Below are 21,854 nucleotides of genomic sequence, written 5' to 3' on the forward strand. Positions count from 1 at the left end.
TAATATTACGATATTTTATGTTATAAATTATAACGTATACCTATACCTACAAGTATGTGTAAGGGCATTTTTCGTGGCGACTGTATATTGTGCGTGTTCAAACCAAAAGTGGTGACGTGAAATTTAAACGATGACTCCCACTCGGTCTTGTAGCTTATTTTACGGGACTGCAGTGACGTATTTATACACGGGAGGAGAGATATGACCTTTTTTTTTAGCTTACCTATATCACAGTATTAACTTGTATGAAACATGTTTAAGAAATTCTATGAAGAAAGTATAATGAATACTCCCTATTCACTAATGAAATATTTGTTGTATTTATTAATTGTTTAAATACCTAAAAAACCTAGGAGGCTACAGTTTGTTTTATAAATGATAAATAAATGATTCATTATTTAATACGTTGTAATATGTTATAATTATAAGGTTAGGTTTATTATTTATAATTAGGGGTCGGATTTTAAAGCATTTTTTTTTATATAGGTATGTGAGATAGAGATCTGTTTTTTATACATAAATTTGTTTCTGATTCCAAATAAACTAATTTTTTATTGCTTTTTAAAAAAAATTTTCCAGCTGTGAATTTTTATATGTTTATTATACTATTAATTATAATAATAAAAAATTGAATTAACAAGAAACTTACAAACCCAGAATGCGGACTAAATTATTATACAACTATATTAGATTATTATTGTTTTCGTTATCGGCTTGTTTATTAATTATATGAAACTTATATAACCATATAGATTATCGATTTACATAATATAGCCTGCAGTACCCATACGGTCAGTATGCCTACAACATCGGTACCGATCGTTTCAAAATTTAAGACTAGTGTTGTTAATTTGAACCCTCTGGTATGATTGTATGAACTATGAAGTATATGCACCGATCACTTCGGTGGATGTAGAGCTCGTTTTCAATGTATAGAAATATTCTGTCGGACAATAGAGTCAGATTCACTACTGCAAATCTAAGGAAAGACACGGTAAATAATTCTTTTATTTTTAATTTAAATTAATTTTTAAACAAATTTTATTTTATTACTTAAACCGTTTTATAACCCATAATTCGACCATAATAATATAAACTATTGCTGTATAAATAATTACTTGAACGTATACGGTATCTAGTATGATGTACATATATATTGCTATTATAACCTTTATTTAAATTCACTTTATATCATTTTCGAATACAATATAAAGTATTTAAAGAAAGAAAATTTGTATTCTATAAAATTATTATTTATAACACTTAAAAACCGAAAAGTACAAAAAGATATATAATTTTAAGTATTTATAGAAACGTTGTAAACAGACATTTATTTAATTTAATTGGGTTATTTATTTTTTTATTTTTTATTTTTTTACTCGATGATATAGATAAACCCGAGCGTAGGATTGCATTGTGTAGAGTTTATAGAATATAACATAATATATTATTATTATAATTTACATATTTAAATGACTCGAAAGTATATAAACCGTAGAGATTTGATTATTCCGAAAGGGATGGTATCGTACAATATAATTACGATTATAATATAGTCAATTCAAAACCATCGTACGAACAATATAATATTTTTCATCTCAGCCGTCTTTATAACGTCCAATATAGTTCTCGAAAGATTCAATCAAAATATAGTAGGAATATAATAATAATATTCTGGTTTTTTTATTATTATTCCGACGTATTTTACATTTTACTATTGAGTATTACACAGTTATATTTTAGACAACGTAGGGCCCCATGGGTCACCAATATTTTTTGGAGGTCATTTTAAGAGCTCAGGAAGTTTTAGAACGCTATTGAAATTTAATTTACAAGTTGAACCAAAAAAAAGACAAACTCAAAAAATAAAATAATAACTCATGAAAACTTAATTTAATTCATCGCATAAAATTATTATTTTAAAAAATTAAGTTTTTGTTTTAAAAATTTGACCATGGTCCGCTATTTAATGACCCTGTTGTGCGGCATATCGTTTTTTTTTTACATCTACGGTACGTTTTCGAGCGAGATAAACCTATAAATAAACAAATGTGCCTAGTTAACAAATTCTTATGATATACTTTATTGAGTTCTACTATTTCATACAGCATAAATTAATTGATTGAAAAAAATTGACTCTTCTCATATTAATCCATAAAATATGTTGATTCTATTTTTCTTTAAATTGATCTCGTATTTTTTTTAATTTCAACATTATAAATATGAAACAAAAGGAACATAATTAAATTGTATGTGTCATATATTTTGTTTTTTTTTTTTGTTATTTAAATTTTTTTCATTGGTGACACAACAGCGTACTGGGTGAAAACAGTTAATAACCAAAAAGGGTCTCGTAAGTAGGTTATCGTGATTGATAAGGTGTGATGAGGTGTAATAACAATAATAATAATGCGTTACATTATCAAGTATCAACGGCAGCGGTTTATATGCATTCGTCGCGATTTGTTTATTCTTCGAAATATTAACAATCCTAAGGCTATAGGTGTAGACACGCGCAGTCTCGATTGTTGTAACATAATAATATAATTCCAAAGAATTTGACCGCGTATAATATACATTGATGATAAAAAAAAAAATGTAAGAGTGGACGTGTTGTGATGCATTTTTTTTTTTTTAAACAAATCAGTATCACTGTTATTTTTTCCACTTACGCACGTTTGGGAGATTCGATCGATCTAGGAACAAGGATTTTTATGATATTATTATATAGATTTTTGAAGTGCACGTGATTATTACTACGTCTTTACTATTTGTTTTATACTTGCTCAAGTTCCGGATGGAATATAATTCTGTGTGATTGTATAATTTTTTTTAAACATTTGAAATAATTAGTTTTTTTTTTTTTATATAAGTATTGGATAATTCTGTACAAATTTTCAGATTTTAACAATCCATATTATTGTCCTTTAAATTTTATCGAAACAGCAGCAATTAATATTCAAACATTTAAAATAAAAGTCCATGTATATAGGTACTGTACATATAAATTATGGAAATCGAACATAACGGAAGCGGATAGGATAAAATATTAAGTCGGATTTCGAAGCGTTATAGTGCGTTTTCAAAGCACGAGGTTCTAATGTAGTCGAACTTTCTGTTATTCATCACTTATCGTGTATCATTTACTGCTATAAATAATTATAAAAATATTAAAACGGGTTCTCGACATCATCAATATTTTACTTAAAAGTTAGGTATAACCGCCGCTATAAGACGTCATAGCGCTATAAAACTAGTATACAATATACATACACCTTTAACAATCACTGACAGAAAATCAAAACGTTCTAATAAAGTAATAATTAGTATACGTTTAACTACTAATAAGTTCTGATTTCGGTCATGACGTGATTCCTAATTTTTCTGATAATATTGTCCGGATAAAAAATTCGTTTCGGTTTATCGGTTCCGATTGACAAAACGTCGATTCTACTCCAATGCGAACCGGCTGTTGCGCGGTGTGCGACAACCTTCCTTCGTAATAATGATAATAATAACGCGATATTTATCGTTTACAATTCGTCCGCGCGTACGAAAACATGACGTACCGTGATTGCTTTCCGTCGGCCGTCCTGCAGGTCTCCGCGATGTGATACGCGCTCGAACGGTGTACGCCGTCGGACGGACTCGACGACAACGCCGCGCTCAGCATGCGTCCTCCGCGCCGGGTGGTCGGTCCCTACATCACACACACACCTGAATTATATATATAAATATATTATATTGTTTGTGTGTGTGTGTGTGTGTGTGAAATGGGTATTGACACGCTGCTCTAGCCCGAAAACCATTCCGTCGATGATGGGCTTTTTTTCTTTTGTACCATTAAACGCCGCCGCATTGTGTTTAAACAAAATTTTTTTTTTTTTTGTTCTCACCGAAGAATAATAATAAAAATTATAAGGTTGTAATGGGTATTACATAATATTATTATCGTAAATCGTTGTGTTGTTTGCAAACGCCGTACAAGAACAACAACAACTATACAATATAATAACAACAACAATAATAATAATAATATAAACGTCGTACGCGCGTCTTATTGTAAACCTTATTACTTATAATAATATAGTTACACGCCGAACGCGTAATTTAATGATTTCTCACCTATAGTAGACGTGTAGATCGACAAATACTCGCGGTGTATTATACAGAGACGTGTGGCGTATATGAGATTTCAGACCTGCTCTCAAATACGTGGTCAGAGCGGGTGGATGAGAACTTTGACGATTTCACGGGCAAGCCAAAACACAAACGGCGAGTTCGAAATTATCGTGTAAAACGTTGTTTGCCTACTCAAACTCGTATATACTAATCACATTTCAAAGTATATAGTTATCTATTATTGCTATTATATTTGGTCCGGCGTAATATTGTATAATTAATATGCGCACGTTCTAGTCAACTGTCAGTAGCATATAAAAACAATATTCTTATATTAAACAATCTTATATAGGTATAGTATATACGATTTATGAGTCCGGCGCGGACGCAGATTTGACGAGCGATGACGCTCGGCCGGCTCATTAAAACCATCTGTTCCGGCGCGTCGTCTGTTCCGATTTTTCGCGATTTACGCGTACCGCACACGCATCGATTTTTATTTCCCCGGTGGACGCGCGGCAACGGCCAATCAAACGGTCAACGTAGGCCAATTAAACGAGCACGTCACGTATAGGTTAAACGATGACTGCGCGACGACGTCCAATTATTCGATATTATTATTATTGTTGTTCGTCGGCGGCGGCGAAATATCGTTTGCAAATATATATATATTATATGTACCTACATATAACGCACACGCAACGTCGTCCTTGGCCGGTCTAGCAATAATTTCAGAAACGAACGACCGACGTTCCGGGGCCACACAGTGCGCTCGCGGCGAGCTGGCGTTCAATAATACACGTACCTCTACGCGTAGACTCTCACTGCTACAAACTCAACTTCAAACATATACGCACATACGTTACACGTATATTATTGTGTTCAGAGCGTACTGCGGTAGTGGTGTTTGCCAAGACGACAATAAGGGAGATGTTTCCGGGCGTTTTGCCGACAATAAAACATTTTCGAGTGTATATAGGTACATGATAATATTACCTATATATTATACGGTCGGTCCTGCGACCGTGATTTCTACTCGACTTTGCTGAACTCCGTTTGTCGTCTTTTTTTTTCATCCCCCGCGGACCGAGCGTCAGGATCGTTTGGACGAAATCATACGAGACGGTCGTCGTGTAGGCAAATTTCACCGCCATCACAACCCTCGCAGCTGAGTACCGCGTGCGGCGCAGTCTCCCGCGCGGGCGGCACCGCGTGCGACCGTCGGACTTTACTCGCGGGCGCCGCCGAGTCATCGTCGTGTAATAACGTTAAGTTTCGGCCTCATAACGCGTAAAATATTATTATCGTATTGCCTATCGTAACCCGAGAGGAGTATCTCCAAACACACCGCGAGAAGACGATAAACGCCTTGTTTGGTCGGTTCGGTATACATATAATATATATAGGCATCCCACGGTGTCCATTATTAATGATCCGCGTCGGGCGTCCGTCACATCATATCACACACTTCACACCTATCCGCCATCGCCGTCCTATAAGTATATATAATATACGCCAGTCATTAAACCCATCTTCGAGCGGGGCCCGGTGCACACGATGTATATATAGGTAATATACGATATATAATATTATGGACGTTATACCGTATTAATATCGTTGTATATTATAAATGTTATATACGAAATATTAATCCCGTGTGTACACCAATAAAGTAGAATTTTTTTTTTTCGTTTCGTTCTCCCAAATCAATTTGTTCAATAATAATTATCGAGGAATTCGTATCGATCATCGCCGCAGCAGTATATAATAATATTTTAACGCCGCCGCCGACACCCACAACGCTCGTCTAACCCCGTTAGTGACCTGTGACCGGCTTGTTTCTTTTATATGATATTTTTTTCCTCTCGTCTTCTTTTTCTATATTATATACCTACTAATTCACAGCGACGACCGAAACCTCCGAAATAGTACTGTTTTTCGTGCAGTATGCAGTCGCGTTGATGGCGAGAAAAAACCGTACCTACACCGATGACGATCCACTGAAATTTGCAACGTGTTGTAAACGGTATATTTCAATTTTTTCATTTTAGTGTTTCGTTCTGCCCGTTTGCCCGTTATTTCTATCTATTTTTCAACATCACTGTAATAGATAGTACCTACCGGGGAACCACGCACCAATAGAGTCCAAATTGTTATACAGTGTTTACATCAAAAATATATTATGAAAATAATAAATGTCTGTATTGTTATATGAATTATTATAAATTATAATGATATAATAACATATTTGAAAACACGTCTTGACGTATCGATTCAAAGCAGATCGAATATCAAATTATTGTTCGTAAAAATTCTTCAAGTACCTACCTATTCCTCCGGCTTCAGATTTCTTGCGATGTTTCCATGCTGACTGCTGACATAATCCAGTTTTATGTGTCCGTACAAGATCACGGGATGTGATGCATCTGTTTTCGTTTGATTTGAAGGACCGGCGATCATCAGATCATCCTCCTCATCGTCGTCGTCATCGTCGTCCTCTAAAATATGTACTTCGAAATCCACGCCCATGGCGCAGCGGTAAACAGCCAATAGAAAATTAAACGTACACAAAGCACTTTGACACCACAATAATATCTGTAACGTGTTTAATTATATAATAAATTATTAATTAAGTACAAATATTAGTTAAAAAAAATAACTAACGATATATATAGCTTTTTGGAAATTATTTAATAGTGACACAGAAATTAACAATATTAGGTAAATTATTATAAAAAAATAATTTAAAAACTTTATTTTACAAATTATTAAACTATAAAGATAAAAAAATGTTAATTGTAGATTTAAATGTACCTACCTTTACCTAATCTATTTTAAGATAATACTTAGACTAAATGATATTAAAAATCTTCAAAAATATTATCTCTTTATTTTTATGTGACTGGTTATTTTTCTTAACGATTACTCAAAACCATAAAAAAATGATTTTTTGCACTTAGGTCAGAAAGAAAAACAAATAATGCGCTAATAATCCTATTATTTCTTTAATATTATATTAATATCTAATTTATAACCTAACCTAACCTGTGACAGAAGACTCTTATAAAATCACATAATAATCTTAACTACATCGTACTATCTGGACTTTAAATTAAAACTATTTGCGCAGGACCTGATGTTAAGTTGTCGGTTCGTGTAGGCCTCTAATACTTACTATAGTTTTGGTGTAGTACAATTTCTCGAATTTTTCGCTGAAACAAAATGCCTAATATCAAATATTTAAATCTATACAGTGCAGTCAGGATGGAAGTTAATAATACATTCTATCGCCTACTTACAATTGATGGCGAAAATAGTCGTCCATCGCTACGTATGATAGAGTTGTGACAAACAAATGATAACCGTTAGTGAAATGTAAAACAGTTTTAATCGATTGTAAACAAAACCAAAAATTGAAACAACTGGCGAAGAACACCACTTGCCACTGTCCGACCATGTCACTGTTTTTAATAAGAAAAAAATATAAACTAATATTATAGTAACTGCTTTGATGCGACAAAGTTATGGACACCAATATAAGAGACCACAGATAACAGAAAATGATGTCTCTCGCGCTAATTTGAGAATAAATTATTTGATACAACTCAGAAAACGCACTTCGACACAAGTTAAACCCCATTTCAAAAAGTAAGGTCAGGCCAGTTAAATCGATCGGTTAGTGACCAGCTTACAATTTGCAAACCAGTAAAAGAACGACTACTACGAACCTGAAGTACTTGGTGTGTTCGGACTCTTCGGAGAGGAGAGATCCACCGCGACCGAACACCAGAAACAAACTCATCCACACGATCGAGCCGATGGACACTGTCAACGAGAATATGAACGGGTCGTAACAATTCATGTTCCGGTACCATATCTGTTCGTCTTTCAGCAACGTTTGGTTCCTTTCCCTGGAAAATTCCTGCACGACAAGTACCTCGTTGTACGGGTAGCAGCGATAAGTTGACTTGGCCACGGCCAAGTAAAACACGATGCTACAGGTAGCACTTATCACGGCAGTCAACGCGTACCCAGCCATGTGACTCACTTGCCACACGATCGGCACCAAAGACGCATCTCTCTGCCGAACGGTGATCGTTTTTTCGGTTTTTTTTTTATGATCTGACTTCGTCATGGTTGCAAGTTAGACGTATATATTAATTATCAATATTGTGTTATTATAAATTGTTTATAAACACGATTTTATATTATAATATTATTATGGTTATCCGTTGTCGGGCAAACGGTTCAAAGCGTTTGCGCGGGAATGGGTAACACTTTTGGCTACTGCGCCTAAATAATAATAACAAAAATAAATAAATAAATAAAAAACAACGTACACTCACTACTGTTTAGAATAAAACAGGTTTTGAATCAGTGTGGACTATAAATAACGTAAAATCCTAGATTATTATACCTAAACAAACTTTATTTATACAACATGACATAATTTAGTAAGACAGCAGTATATGTGTTTGTCCTCTGCGTGCTCTATATATCGCGTTCGTTTTCTTCTTGATTTCCGCGTTTTTTATAATATTATGCGCGTTAAGTGAATTATAAATACGTAGGAAGTATTATACGTTGTATTTTAATATATGCATACGACTATTTGTGTCATCGGATTTACATTTAGGTTTTCTAAAATAGGCAATTCATACATATACATTATATACGCACAACACGTCAGCACGTTCGTATACTTTATTTGAAATCATGTGTCCCGGGGACAAAATATATTTCGATGAACTCTACGTGCATTATACAATATTATATTCGTTGAATCTGAAAACTTAATACATCACACTGCATATAGGATTTTGATTAAGCTGTACAGATAGACGATAATTATTATGATCTATCCATAGAAAAAAAAAATGAAAACTCATTTCGAAATCTTTGTCAGTTACCGTTTGTGATAATTATCGGGTGGCTCATACGGCGGTTTAACGCGCGTCATGCGCGGTGATGAAAGCGGCCGCGAGTCCATAAGGGATCCACGGTATCCCGTGGTCTTTTTTTTATTAAGGTTTTTATTTTATAATCTGTTCGCGGCATTAAAGACGAAAAGCAATTAAACGTCGATAGGATTATTTATTGAAATCTCGATTATGATTTCTAGGTGAATTATTTTTACGAGGCATTCCATATAGTCGGTATAGATATTATGCTCTTTTATGCCTATACAAATCGGTCGGCCGGAATAAACTTAAATTAATTGTTGTACACATATATTTATATCTCGTTATTTATTATTTTAAAGGCGTTATTTAAACATAACGTTTTGTTTTACTCGTATATTTGTTTAGCTCGTGTTATAATTACGGATAGGTAACTACATGATAAGTGACTATACAAATCTTTTCATCTTATAAATCGTAATAACATTTTGAATAACGCATTTCACTTAAAAGAAATTATTTTGAAAAATAAATGTCACACACAAGTGCCTTTTAATCGGAACGCGCCCACGAAAGCGTCTTATAATGAGAGTGCAGCGAGACGATATCGCAGGAGACCCTACATAGTACATATATAGCCCCTCTTTAGTCCCACACGCCGCCGGAGATTGCAGTGTACCTATCATTGTAACGAATATATTATTATTATACGCGTCTCGTACACATATAATATTTTAATATGATATACAATGTACATTTAATATCCATCATGACATGTATACGCTTAAACCGATCCCCTCGTCTGAGTGTTTCTGTTTCTGTCGCTCTTCACACTCGCTCGCGACAGCGGTCGCCCATACGATAATCGTATTATATATTGTTATTATTATTTTATTATGGTAAACGCTCGCGGAGACTGCAGTGGACCGGCCGCAACGGGACGACGATAGATATCACCGACGATAATGATACACGTCGTAGAGTTAATCCGTCCGGTGCTTCTGGATTCGGTTTTTCGATCGGCAGTCGATTAGAGTGGTGGTGGTCACAATAACAATAAACGAGTGGTGCGCCTAGGCCGGACTACCGTAAAAAAAAAAAATAATATAATATCAGTGCCGAGACCCAGCAGTGGTACTGTATAACAGCTACCTATCCATCAGTCTAATACCACCGCTCTGGATCCGATTTCTCCGATAAGGCGATTATCACAATGACCTTTGAGATTTATTCGAAAAGAAGTTTTTTTTCGATTCGTATTTTAATAACGATTGCTATGTACGATCGCGTGGCCAGTGTCGCAAATTGGGATAGTATATGACCGTGTGGGGAAGGGTATTAGGGTGTTAAACTTCACCAAAAAACAAATCTCATCGAGTGGCGAGCTCCTTATAATACTAAATGCATTTCTTTTTACTTTATATACTGCGAGGCTACATGATATACTGTACTTATAAATAATACAATGTAGGTGTTCGTTACGTCACGATATTGGCACCAAAGTTCGTAGTTAATTTCATACACCGCGGGATTTATACATTTTAGTCAATTGTTTAGAAAATACAATATTTTTAATTTCTTATTAGTAACAGGGTATATAATACAAGTGGTCGATACCGCTAGCGTTCGTATTAATATTTACATATATGTGCGAATAAGTCATATCGTAAACCCAACAACTACCCCCTGCAAACGTCCCGTCTAAAATGATATATTATCTATACACTTTACGAATTAAACATCCACAATAACGTGACTTGACTCGTGTTTCAGGTAAAAAATGGCGAAGTCTGACGCCGCAGGACCGTCGGCCGTACGTGGAGGAAGCTGAACGGCTGCGGGTGATCCACATGCAAGAACACCCCAACTACAAGTACAGGCCCAGGCGCAGGAAGCACAACAAGCAGCGCGCGGGCTCGCCGACTTCCGTGGTCGGCGTGTCAGCGGCAGCGGCGGCGCAGGGTGGATCCGGACAATCGCCCACGTCCCGGCGCCCGAACTCTGCGGGCCAAGTCAAGCTGGTTCAGTACCCGCCCAGCTCGCCGTACCAGAGCTCGTCGTCGTACTCGTCGCCGGCCGTCCACCAGCAGCAACCGTACGCGTACCAGCCGTACAGCCCGTCGAAGACGACATCGCCTTACTACCCGAACAGCGAGAGCCCTTACTCGCCCGTCCGCGTATCCGACGTCATCACTCCCGAGTCTTCGCCCACTTGTAGTCCCGATCCGGACAAACCCGCCGGCCCGGCCGCGGCTACCGACGAGAACGGCGGCGGCGGCGTACAGGCTCCGGACGGAGGACTGTTGCAGCAGCGTTCGGCCAGCAAGACGCCCACGCTTCCCACGCCCGAGCTATCGCCCATGGAACCAGCCACGGGCGCAGGCAAAGACCCACACCACCACTCCCATCACCATCAACAACACCACGGTCACCAACACTTGCACCACCCGTACCACCGGACCGACGTCGTCAAGTACGAACTCGACGACTTTGGCGGCTATTACGGGAGCGGCGGTGCCGGTCAGAAACTGTTGAACAACAATAACAACCACCATCGGCAGTTCAACAACAACAACAACAGTCAGACGTCGTCTTATCAGCCGGCTCCCGGTTCGATAGCGGCCATGGGAGTGGCCAAGGGCATGGTAATGATGTGCACCAATCAGCGATTGGCGTACGAACACAACAACATAGTGACCGGCACGTTTTACCCGCCGATAGCCACGTCCCAAGACCAACAGGTTCTCGGACCCAGCTCACAACACCACCAACAACAGCAACAACAGCAGCAGCAGCAGCAGCAGCAGCAACAACAGCAACAGCAGCAGCAACCGCATTACGCCAACAGGCCGTTCTATTCGACTAGTGGACTTCACGCTGCCGGCACAGCCGTCTACACGAGCAACCTCTCGTCGGCCACGGCCATCGCGGCCGGCAGACCTCCGTCCGACGGATACCACGGTAAGTGTGCACGGACTGCTCGCAGAGTCCGGACGTGCCTTCGATTGTACTAGTAGTCGTCAGTGTTTTTCAATGTTTTTTCGTTTTTCAGCAGCCGGAAGTATTTTGCAGCAGCAGCAAGAAGATCACCACCACAACTTGCAGGGCTTGCAGCAGCACAGGCAACAGTCGACGGGCAACGATTATCACGGTGGCGGCGGTGCGGGCAGAGGCGGTGGCGGCGAAATCGTCGAGATGAGCTTCGAACATCACCAAACGCCCTCGGAAATGCTGTTGGCCAACCTACAGCGGCCCAGATCTCAGCAGTCCGACGTCGCGGCGGTAGACGCATCGTCGTCCGCCGGAGCCGGCTCCGAACTCGATCGGTACTTGAAGTACATGGCCCAACAGCCGGACAACAATCACAACTATCAGCAACAACAGCAGCAGCAGCAACAGCAACAACACAACATTATGTTTGCCGGAATACAACAATCGCACCACCAACAACAACAACAACACCACCACCACCATCAACTCCAGCAGCAGCAGCAGCAACAGCAACAGCAACAGTACGGTTCTTACTATGCACCGGCGGTGGTGCAACACGTCGTGCACCAGGACGTCCATCATCACCACCAACAGCATCACGGTCCGTCGTATCTGCTCAACAACTGCGGTATAAAAAGCGAGTTCGGCGGTTACGCGTCTCTGGACGGTCTGCCGCCACAACACTATCCCGACGTGCAGAACGTCCCGGCCACGGCCAACATGCAGAGCGTGGCCGCGGCCGCAGCAGCCGCTGCTGGTCAGGTGTTGGCGGCCGGCGGGGGCGGAAAACCGGACGAGGAGTTCAGCGTCATACTCGCGGACGTCCGGAAGACTTGCTACAGCAGTTAAAGTCTTCTATTTGTTATAGTGATCTGCGGGTTTCCGGGCGTGACGGAGAACGAAAGCCGAAACGATTCGCGCGGTTTTAGTCTTGGAGACCGTTCTCCCGAAACGCTTTCGAAATCAAACTTTACGCGTTGTAGTAACTATTGCGTTCTTCTCGTTGCGATTTTCATATCATATATAGTTTTCTATTATTATTTCTATTTTATTATTTTATTTATTTTCGCGAACTCGAGCACCGCGCGAGAAATCGTTGTTGTACATAACGTCGTGTGTAACAACACGTTATTTTATTAATATATATATATATATATATAATTGTTTTTGTAAATAATCGAAAACCGCATAGGTTCTGTGATGATTCCGCTTTATCTCGGGCGACGATGTTTTTATTATTATTATTTATCCGTGTTTGTGTAGTATTATATACATAAATAGTTTATCATTGTGTAAAAAAATTACCTATACGTTTTGCAATAGGCTACAAAAACGTGTTATATCATAAACTATATATTATATATTATTATAAATAATTAGATTTAACGTATTATTATTAATATCAATTATTATTACAGGGTTTGTTATGTATATATATATATATATGAGATTTATCGTTTTGTGACTAAATATATAATTTATTGACTATGATTATAATATCGTATATTTACGCATGAATTAGTTTTAAATTCCGTTTTTCAACCGCTCAGTCTTCCTACGATCGAACAACACATTTCATAATATTATTAAGAAGTCGTATAATAAATTATATAGGAATCGTGTCACGATAAAAATTAATATCGATACCTATATTTATTTTCCGTGTAACTCATTTCTGTACATACATATTGACAATGTTTTCGGTTGTATTGATTATATAATATTATTTTGTATACCGTTCTTACCGTGCTCGTATTTGTTGACTATATACTGTTATACGTGTATACGCGTTATACTAGCATGTGTTGTAATTATATTTTATTCCGTTATTCAGTGTAATATGTATAATATGTGTAATTTTTTTTTTTATATTGAATTTTGTAGTACCTAAATATTAATTATACATTAAAATCGCACATTGAAACATTTTATTTTTCGTCGTTTCACATATGTCATATTATTACCGTCTCGTAGCCTGCATACTCCTCTGTACACAGTCCTATTACATGTGCAGTAATAATAATATATGTATTCTGTGAGCTGTGTACACTAGCGTGTAAATAATATTTTTACGTGTTTATTGATAATAGTAGGTATATTCGTGTAGAAGTGAGAAGTGTTAAACGCGATTTAATCGAGATTGATATATTTTGTCGTCAGCAGTCCGTCGTATAATATAATATACATAATACATATAAATATATAGATAGATAGATTGTAATCATAATAGACATTTTTGAACGTCCATGGCAAAACTGTTATGAGTTTCTTCAATTACTGTTTGGGAAGCATCACATACAATACATTATTATAGGCGTGCGTAGACTTACAGATGAATGAGATCAACGCAATGTTGTATTTTTATTGTATTATTATTATTCATAGTTCAGTCTAAAATCCCCGTTTTACTCAAGTCTCACGTTAGGAAACCAAACTCTACCACAATAAAGCTACACATTAAATCTTTAAAAATTCAAATGTCAACCAAAATGAACAATTTTAAAATTAATACTTTCAGAAAAAAATTTAAATAAGAGATATTGAAATTTAAAAATAACTTAATAATGTAGGTGTAACACACAAATGTGCTGTTAAAACAATTATAATAATTTTTAGGCCGTTGAGCTATTAAAATGGCGTATTTAGCTTAACCTAACCTAAATATACGAGTAAATTGGCATAATTCAAAAGAACGTTATTTTTATTTTTATTTTTTAGCCAGTTAAAATAATCTATATGTAAAATATTTTTATTTAACATGATTATAGCTCGCTTAAAAATTAAATTATCACAACAACAAAAAAAACATTCAAACGCAGAACTTGCTTTTAAATAAGAAAATAACCTAAATATGTATTCACTTTAATATTGAAAACTAGCAGTACAAAATTGGTTTTGCTGAATGTAAATTTGCAATGTTATATACGTTTGTCGTATAAGTGGACTTGTGGTGAACCGTTCTTTTAAAGATGACGTAAATTTTAATAATTGTTGAGAGGTTTAGGTTAAATGCGATTCCTATAGTTATGTCGTGCGGTGTAAACAATCCAAAATTATTCTTCAGAAAAAACGATCACGCCTCGTAGAATACTATAGTAGAATGATAATTATACAATAAATGAATGTGTGACTATGTATTAACATTATTTATTACAATTTCTTAGAACTCACCGATTTTTTTTTTACCAAAACCATTTTATTATATAGGTAATTATACTTAAACCCGGACATAATATTATCGTCTAGAGCAGCTCATATATTATAATTTTTAAAGAAAGGACGAGAACAATTGACGCAGTGCACTAGTGCAACTGCACATTTTGATTGCACTTAAAATTCTATTACTACCGCTAGAAAACGTGGCGCGCAAAGAGCAAGGGATACTCGAATAAGACGTTTGGTGTGAAGATCAAAAAGTGTCCTTTTTCACACAATCGTGTTCGAATTTCACACGTATACACACTATATGTACATTTATCCCGTTTGGCTATAGGTGTTTTTAATTGTATATACAACAATTATTATCGAACGTCGCCGTGGTTCATAATAATACATATCTATGAACATAGTTTAATACCACGTACCCAACAGTATAATAACACTATAGGTACTATATGTCAGGCCTTACACGCGCACTTATCGTTATCGTGTCCGTTTTTGATTTATAACGAAATATGTTTCCGGTGACTTGGATGTTATGATTTTTTTTTTCTCATGTACTTATATATTCCTTCCTGCAACACCATTCTCGTCCCCGCACCGTCACCGCCCACAACACCTGATATCGTGAACCGAGAGAAGCAGAAAAGTAAACCTATACAGACATAATATTATTATAATACGTTATGATGAGTGAAAGGGAAATAAATATGTAGAGAGAGAGAGAGAGAGATCAATCCGCCTCGGCGGGACCGGCTAATAATCTTGGCCCGCGCAACACGCGATAAGATCGTATTAATATAATAAATGATCGTTTAAACATTAAACTAAATATATATACACACACACATCCGTTTTCGATATCTGGAAGTCCATCGTGTATACCACACACGATCATTATGACCAGACATTTCTGCCCCAATCACATACCTAATATTAATAATAATAATAATATTATTATAATACGACGCGAGCAGTGTTGTTGTATATGATGCCGTTGTTGGTACGTTGTTATAATATTATTACTATTATACGATGTCGGACGCGCGATGATAATCGAAAAACATTATTAGTTATTAGTTATTATATTGTACTTATTGGTTTTTATAAGCTATCGTAGAGACGACAATGAGAACGAGGTTAGAAAAGACAAAAAAAAAAAATAATAACTCTTGCGTTCAGACTTTAAATCGAGGTGCGTACATAATATAATGCATAATATTAGGTATAAATAACAAAATAAAATAATAATATACAGCAAAACGAAGTAAGTAATAGTGTATGTCGTTTTCGATGGTTATCAAGTTTCGACGAGGATTCGAGCTGGGTAAGTTATTATAATATAAAAAATTATTGTCATAAAAATTAAAAAAAAACCATTAAACAAGCACTGATAATTTTCTTAATTTGAAGTTTTATAATAACATTATCTATTCACTCAAATATTATAAAAAATATTAAAGCTAACAATACACTACAGATAAAATGTATAATTGTTATTGCATTATAACCAATACTAATAATATGTTAGATTCCAAGTGGCGAAAATAACTCATAACTCGTAAGACTTTAAGAGACGATATTAATACTCACGTATTTTATTTCATATAAACAATTGTTTCTATTAACAGAATACATACATATTTTAGTACAGCGATTATTTATCGCTTTATTTTTCGAGCAGGACCGACGACGAAAGACGGCCGCGATGACTACGGCTAGCCGTGGTACCGGCCCTGAGATATCTGCACGACTTTTCATTTACATTTTGGAGTCCAATCAACTCACACGTAAGTTCCATAAATTTAATTTAATGTAATTTATTAATTTAATTTTTGTACTTATATGTTATAGTATATTCAACAATAATGGATACAAAACCGTTATTCGTACAGTTTTTTTTAGTTACGATGAAGACTACTATACTATGTACGCGGTATTGTAATTGAGATCCTTTTGACAGCTACGTCAATAGTTTACGGAACTGGAGACGGGAAGATAGTCGTAGAAGAGAGTGATTGTAGTCCGGTGCAGGAATAGGCGCCGGTGGTGAAGCTAAAACTTTAAGACTTTAAAACTTAAAGGTTAGAAATTATAAACTTACGTACACATCTTGCGGGGTTCGCAATCCACCACAGGTGGATTACCTACCCGATAATACACTGCTCGCATAATCATAAGAAAGTCTCACGGGCAAAGCCAAGCTTAATGGCTATAATATATTATATGATCTGACTAACTCACTGACTGATAACCGTAGAGCCTGAATCCCTGAACAATGTTATAGGCTTGAAATTTACACGGTACATTCGTACCACAAATGTAGTGTGCAATAAGAAAGCGTTTTACAAAACTCGCATTTTAAAGTGGTGCCTGAAAGTTTAATGTTTGAATCGTATTATAGAATTGGAATTTTTAACGAGCAACGAAGTGCACAGGGTCTGCAGCTAGTAATTATTTAATATTTTCAGTATTACAAATTCAAAATATTACACACGCTAAACACAGAGTAAACCTCAATGTAATAATAAATATTGTAAGCGATTTGTGTAAAACAATGAGTTTGAATAATATTCAGACCGATGAATCCAATAATATCGCGGCTAAATATATTTAGCCATGAATAAAATAACCAGAAATTGTTGAGAAAATATTTTCAGAAAACGTGGTTATTGAATTGCCTATTTTACAATTGTTGGGAGTAAAACATGATGCCGGTGTACATAAAAACCGTTGTATCGTTATAATCCAATAAACTTTTCATATTATTATTTCCGACGTGGCGATCACCTTTGCTATCGTTTTTCGTGTAATCTAACACCGTATATAGTTAATTATACCGACGAAACCGTCAAAAGGTAAGTGCATAATACACATAAGAAATCAACCCTTCGGAATCAATACTATAATTATATGGGTACCGTAAAGGTATCTATTACTATACTAAAGTTCTATTACTTATACGTATATTATTCATACATTGAAATAAACAAAGGCGGACAAGTTGAGTTTTAATTAGACATTTTCGTTACCATAAGATATTGTTGTTAGAGATCTATTGATGATATTATTGTTTTGTCGGTTTAACACGAGCTTTAAAATATTTGCATATACATTTACTTTTGGTTATTCTAAGGCCTTACAACTTGTCTCAAGCAACGCCCGAGATACTGGAGAAAAAAATTGTTTATACGAACTTGCACTACAGTTTTGGCATGGGTTTTATATATTTTAAAATTGCAGCCCATTAAATAAATATTATATTCTAAATCATATAATCACTTTCTAAAAATTGGTTTTGGGAAACGGGAATATTACGCTACACCTGTGTTCGATTTTATTTTTTTTCTGTAATTCAAAAAAAAATATAGGTATATTTAAATTTTTAAATGTTCAATAATCAATATTTATAGTATAACTTTCCGAAACGTGATTGGGTTTTTTTTTTTTAGATATTTTTAGAGACTTAAAATCGTGAAACATTAATCTGTTGTTTTTTTTTCAATTTACATTCAAAACATTTTTTTACTCGGTCAAAACGCTTATAAATTTGATACAAGGCCACTCATAAGTTGTCCTTACAGTTTTAAATATCAAAAGAAAAAAACATTTGACCAATATTTTTTTTTTTATAGCGTTTAAAGTATATAAACCGTGACCTTTACCGAACAGACACTCCTTGAGGTCTGCTTATTTATACGTCGCGGCTCAAAATTGACAAGTTATCCGCTATTTTGAGTTTTAACTGTTCAAAGGTTTAAAAGGTGAGTAGACGGGCTGTAAACACCTGTGTAACAAAATCGTACGCAGTAATAAAAGTAATATGTAAAATAACATTTTAAAATGCACGTCGTAACTCATGATGACTTTATGTTGCACGTTCTGCAGTGTACGCGTTCGTGCGGTTTATAATCCGTATTGGTTTCCCGACCGCGAATCGCCGCAAGCACGCCGCCGTACGGAAAGTATATACTTACCTATATATATATACACGGATGGGCCGCGCAACGGAAGTATGAGATTACACGTATAATATATATATATAATTATTAACATTATTATTATCGTTTCTCGAACGATATCGGACGCGATCTACATTACTGTCGTATAAAATTGCTTTCTTATCGTCCGATCCTATTCGAAAAAATTATAATTTATTGGCTTATATTCTATTAATTATTACATTTTAATATGTGTGTAGAGCGCTCGCGAGAACGATAAATAATATTATTTTAACGTCCTATCCGATAATAATATGAATTATGATTATTGTCTTAAATGCTTCAAAACGAGTGAAATCTTTCATTGATAAAAAAAAAAAACTAGGATAGATCAATTTTATACTCTATACGGAACATCACGAAGTTCTGCTAAATAAAACTATACTATAAACAAAACAAATATCCATAAATAATATTGTCTAAAGATGGTTGGCCTAACTTGCGGTTTAATACTAATTTAAAACTAAGACATGGATGTTCTAGACTTGTAATTTTCAGATACTGGAAAAAAATAGTAAAATTAATATTGTATTAAAAAATACCAAATATTTCACTAAACAATAACAAAGCGTTTTGTTATAATTTTTAATTAATTATCATTATTATTTTTACGTTTTAATTAATAATATTAAATTTATCTTTATCGTATACATTATTAAAACGTGAGGCGATTTCTTATGACAGTTATATTTGAAGTTCTACTGGACCAATATACTTGATTTCTTTTTCTAACGCAAGTACTCGGTGTGCAGATATGCCATCAAAAGAGAAAAGTCCTAAAAGTTAATTATTTAAATAGTTATACGAAAAAGTATAAAGTGTTCGGTAATGTATATCGTCACATAAGTTGTTATACCAACTATATAAAAACCACAAGATAATACATTTTTGTCTTGTCCACCGTAATAAAAAAAAAATTGATAAAACTTTGAAACTTAATAAGAGTTAGAAATTATAAAATTTACATCATTACATTGGACAATAAATACATACATCATGTTTTATATATGCACTTCATACGTATATAAAATTGGATGATTTTATTACCAATATTGAGTTTAGAATTTTAGATGCCTACATAAAACTGTTCAAAAATATTGAAAAAGTAAAAATATGTAAACAAAATTAAAAAATAGTTACATTATAAATGAGGGACTCAATCAAAAAAAAAAAAAAAAAATTAATTAAATACACCAAAATTATGCGCATTAAAATTTAAATATTTTAATTCATATTCACATGAGATGAATTTATATAACTATATACCGACTTGACAAAAACTCTGATCAATAATAAAAAAAGTGGCAAATTATTTCACAACATCAGTTCACTACAGCTATATATAACTATAATCATACCTAACTAAGGTACCTACATCTGCCGGATAAATATTCGTTTTTTAAACTTACATCAAAATCATTATGACACTATCCTAGTTTGGAACATGAAATTAAAAACTCGTAACCTTAAAATGATGAAGACTTCAAATAATCACCTTGACAGCCTGCAGGATACCTACAGGTATTTCGCACTTATCGTGAACCGCTAGGGAGATTGGTTATTTTGTATCTTCCGATCCGCGGACAATACTATACGCGATTTTACTCTAATTTCATAACCAAACAGTCTCGTCGTGACGGAAACGCGTAGCCGCTGGTCGGTTCCGTAGACCTGCCCCCGAGTTGGAGACGGTAAACAACGTCCGGTATAACGTCCTCTCGATAACTCTATAATACAGGTTGGTGCATATACGCATAAGCGCTCGTGACCCCGGGGGGGCTGTAACTACCTAGTGTAATAAATAACAAGCGAAACTCTCTGTTTCGTGTACGGTTAAAAATAATATTAATAACACACACGTGCCGGAGCTGACTGTGTAGTGTGTACAATGTCTGTGTGTATAGATAATAATATTATTGTGGTTTTTACATCTGCAAGGCCGCCGGCCGATAATTATACGCTAGCCCTTAATGAAGACGCTCGCAGACCGATATCGTCGTCCAAGCACCTCCCACGAAACGGATTTCCTAAATACCAAATACCGTTATGATGATAATAGCATTATCGTATTACATTAGCACATTACACACGTTATAAAATTTAAATTTAAAATATAGCTCACATTAAATTAACGGCCTGAATACCGTTGAGACTAGTGTCGTCCGCGTTCGACCACAGTTTCTGATCGTCTACAAACATCAAAATAATCGAATTACACCTTTATACCGTCTATATTGATGATTATCTGAACGCCAATGCCACGATGCGCGAGATTAGTGAATTTCCCAAAAAGCAAATATCTGTTTAATCTGCGCTCTTTGTATTGTATATTTAGAGATCGATAACATCAATATTCACCCAAGTAATATTTTTTTGTATACAAAGAAATATCAAATATTAAAGAAGAAAAAATATACTTTTTTTCATCACAGATAATAAATTTAACACACTGTTTGAGACATACGAAAGGTAAGATTTATGGGCAATGAAGCTCACGGTCTCAGATAGAAATAATATAAAAAATACAATTTTTTTTTAAAATCGTTAATAGCGTTTTTCCCGTCAACTCAATATTAAGGATGACCTGACAATTTGGCAGATTCACGACGACTGAGAAATATGAATGACTCTATGTACAATATACCTGTAATATATTTATTTAAAATAAAATAGATTGTAT

At 35.3% G+C, this 21,854-nt stretch overlaps 2 protein-coding genes across 3 annotated transcripts in view; one reads left to right on the plus strand and one right to left on the minus strand.

The window, feature by feature from the left end:
- LOC114132357 (putative transcription factor SOX-15) overlaps positions 1-13,945 on the plus strand; it is an 80,052-nt gene extending 66,107 nt beyond the window's left edge. The window contains exons 3-4 of one of the 2 annotated variants that reach the window (XM_027997803.2): positions 10,797-11,984; positions 12,079-13,945. In XM_027997803.2, the coding sequence (XP_027853604.2) occupies positions 10,797-11,984; positions 12,079-12,863 (1,973 nt within the window). In that variant the 3' untranslated portion in view covers positions 12,864-13,945. Of the gene's footprint in view, positions 1-10,796; positions 11,985-12,075 lie in introns of both variants that reach the window. The other variant, XM_027997801.2, reaches the window with a different exon arrangement.
- Positions 6,592-8,401, minus strand: LOC114132359 (uncharacterized). Its single transcript, XM_050202606.1, has 2 exons — positions 7,851-8,401; positions 6,592-6,717 (listed from the first exon to the last, which is right to left on the minus strand). The coding sequence occupies exons 1-2, from the start codon at positions 8,255-8,257 to the stop codon at positions 6,621-6,623; spliced, it is 504 nt and encodes a 167-aa protein (XP_050058563.1). The 5' UTR covers positions 8,258-8,401; the 3' UTR covers positions 6,592-6,620.
- Positions 13,946-21,854: the final 7,909 nt, after the last annotated feature.

Source organism: Aphis gossypii, chromosome 3 (assembly GCF_020184175.1).
Source record: "Aphis gossypii isolate Hap1 chromosome 3, ASM2018417v2, whole genome shotgun sequence".
Classification (NCBI taxonomy): Eukaryota; Metazoa; Arthropoda; class Insecta; order Hemiptera; family Aphididae; genus Aphis; species Aphis gossypii.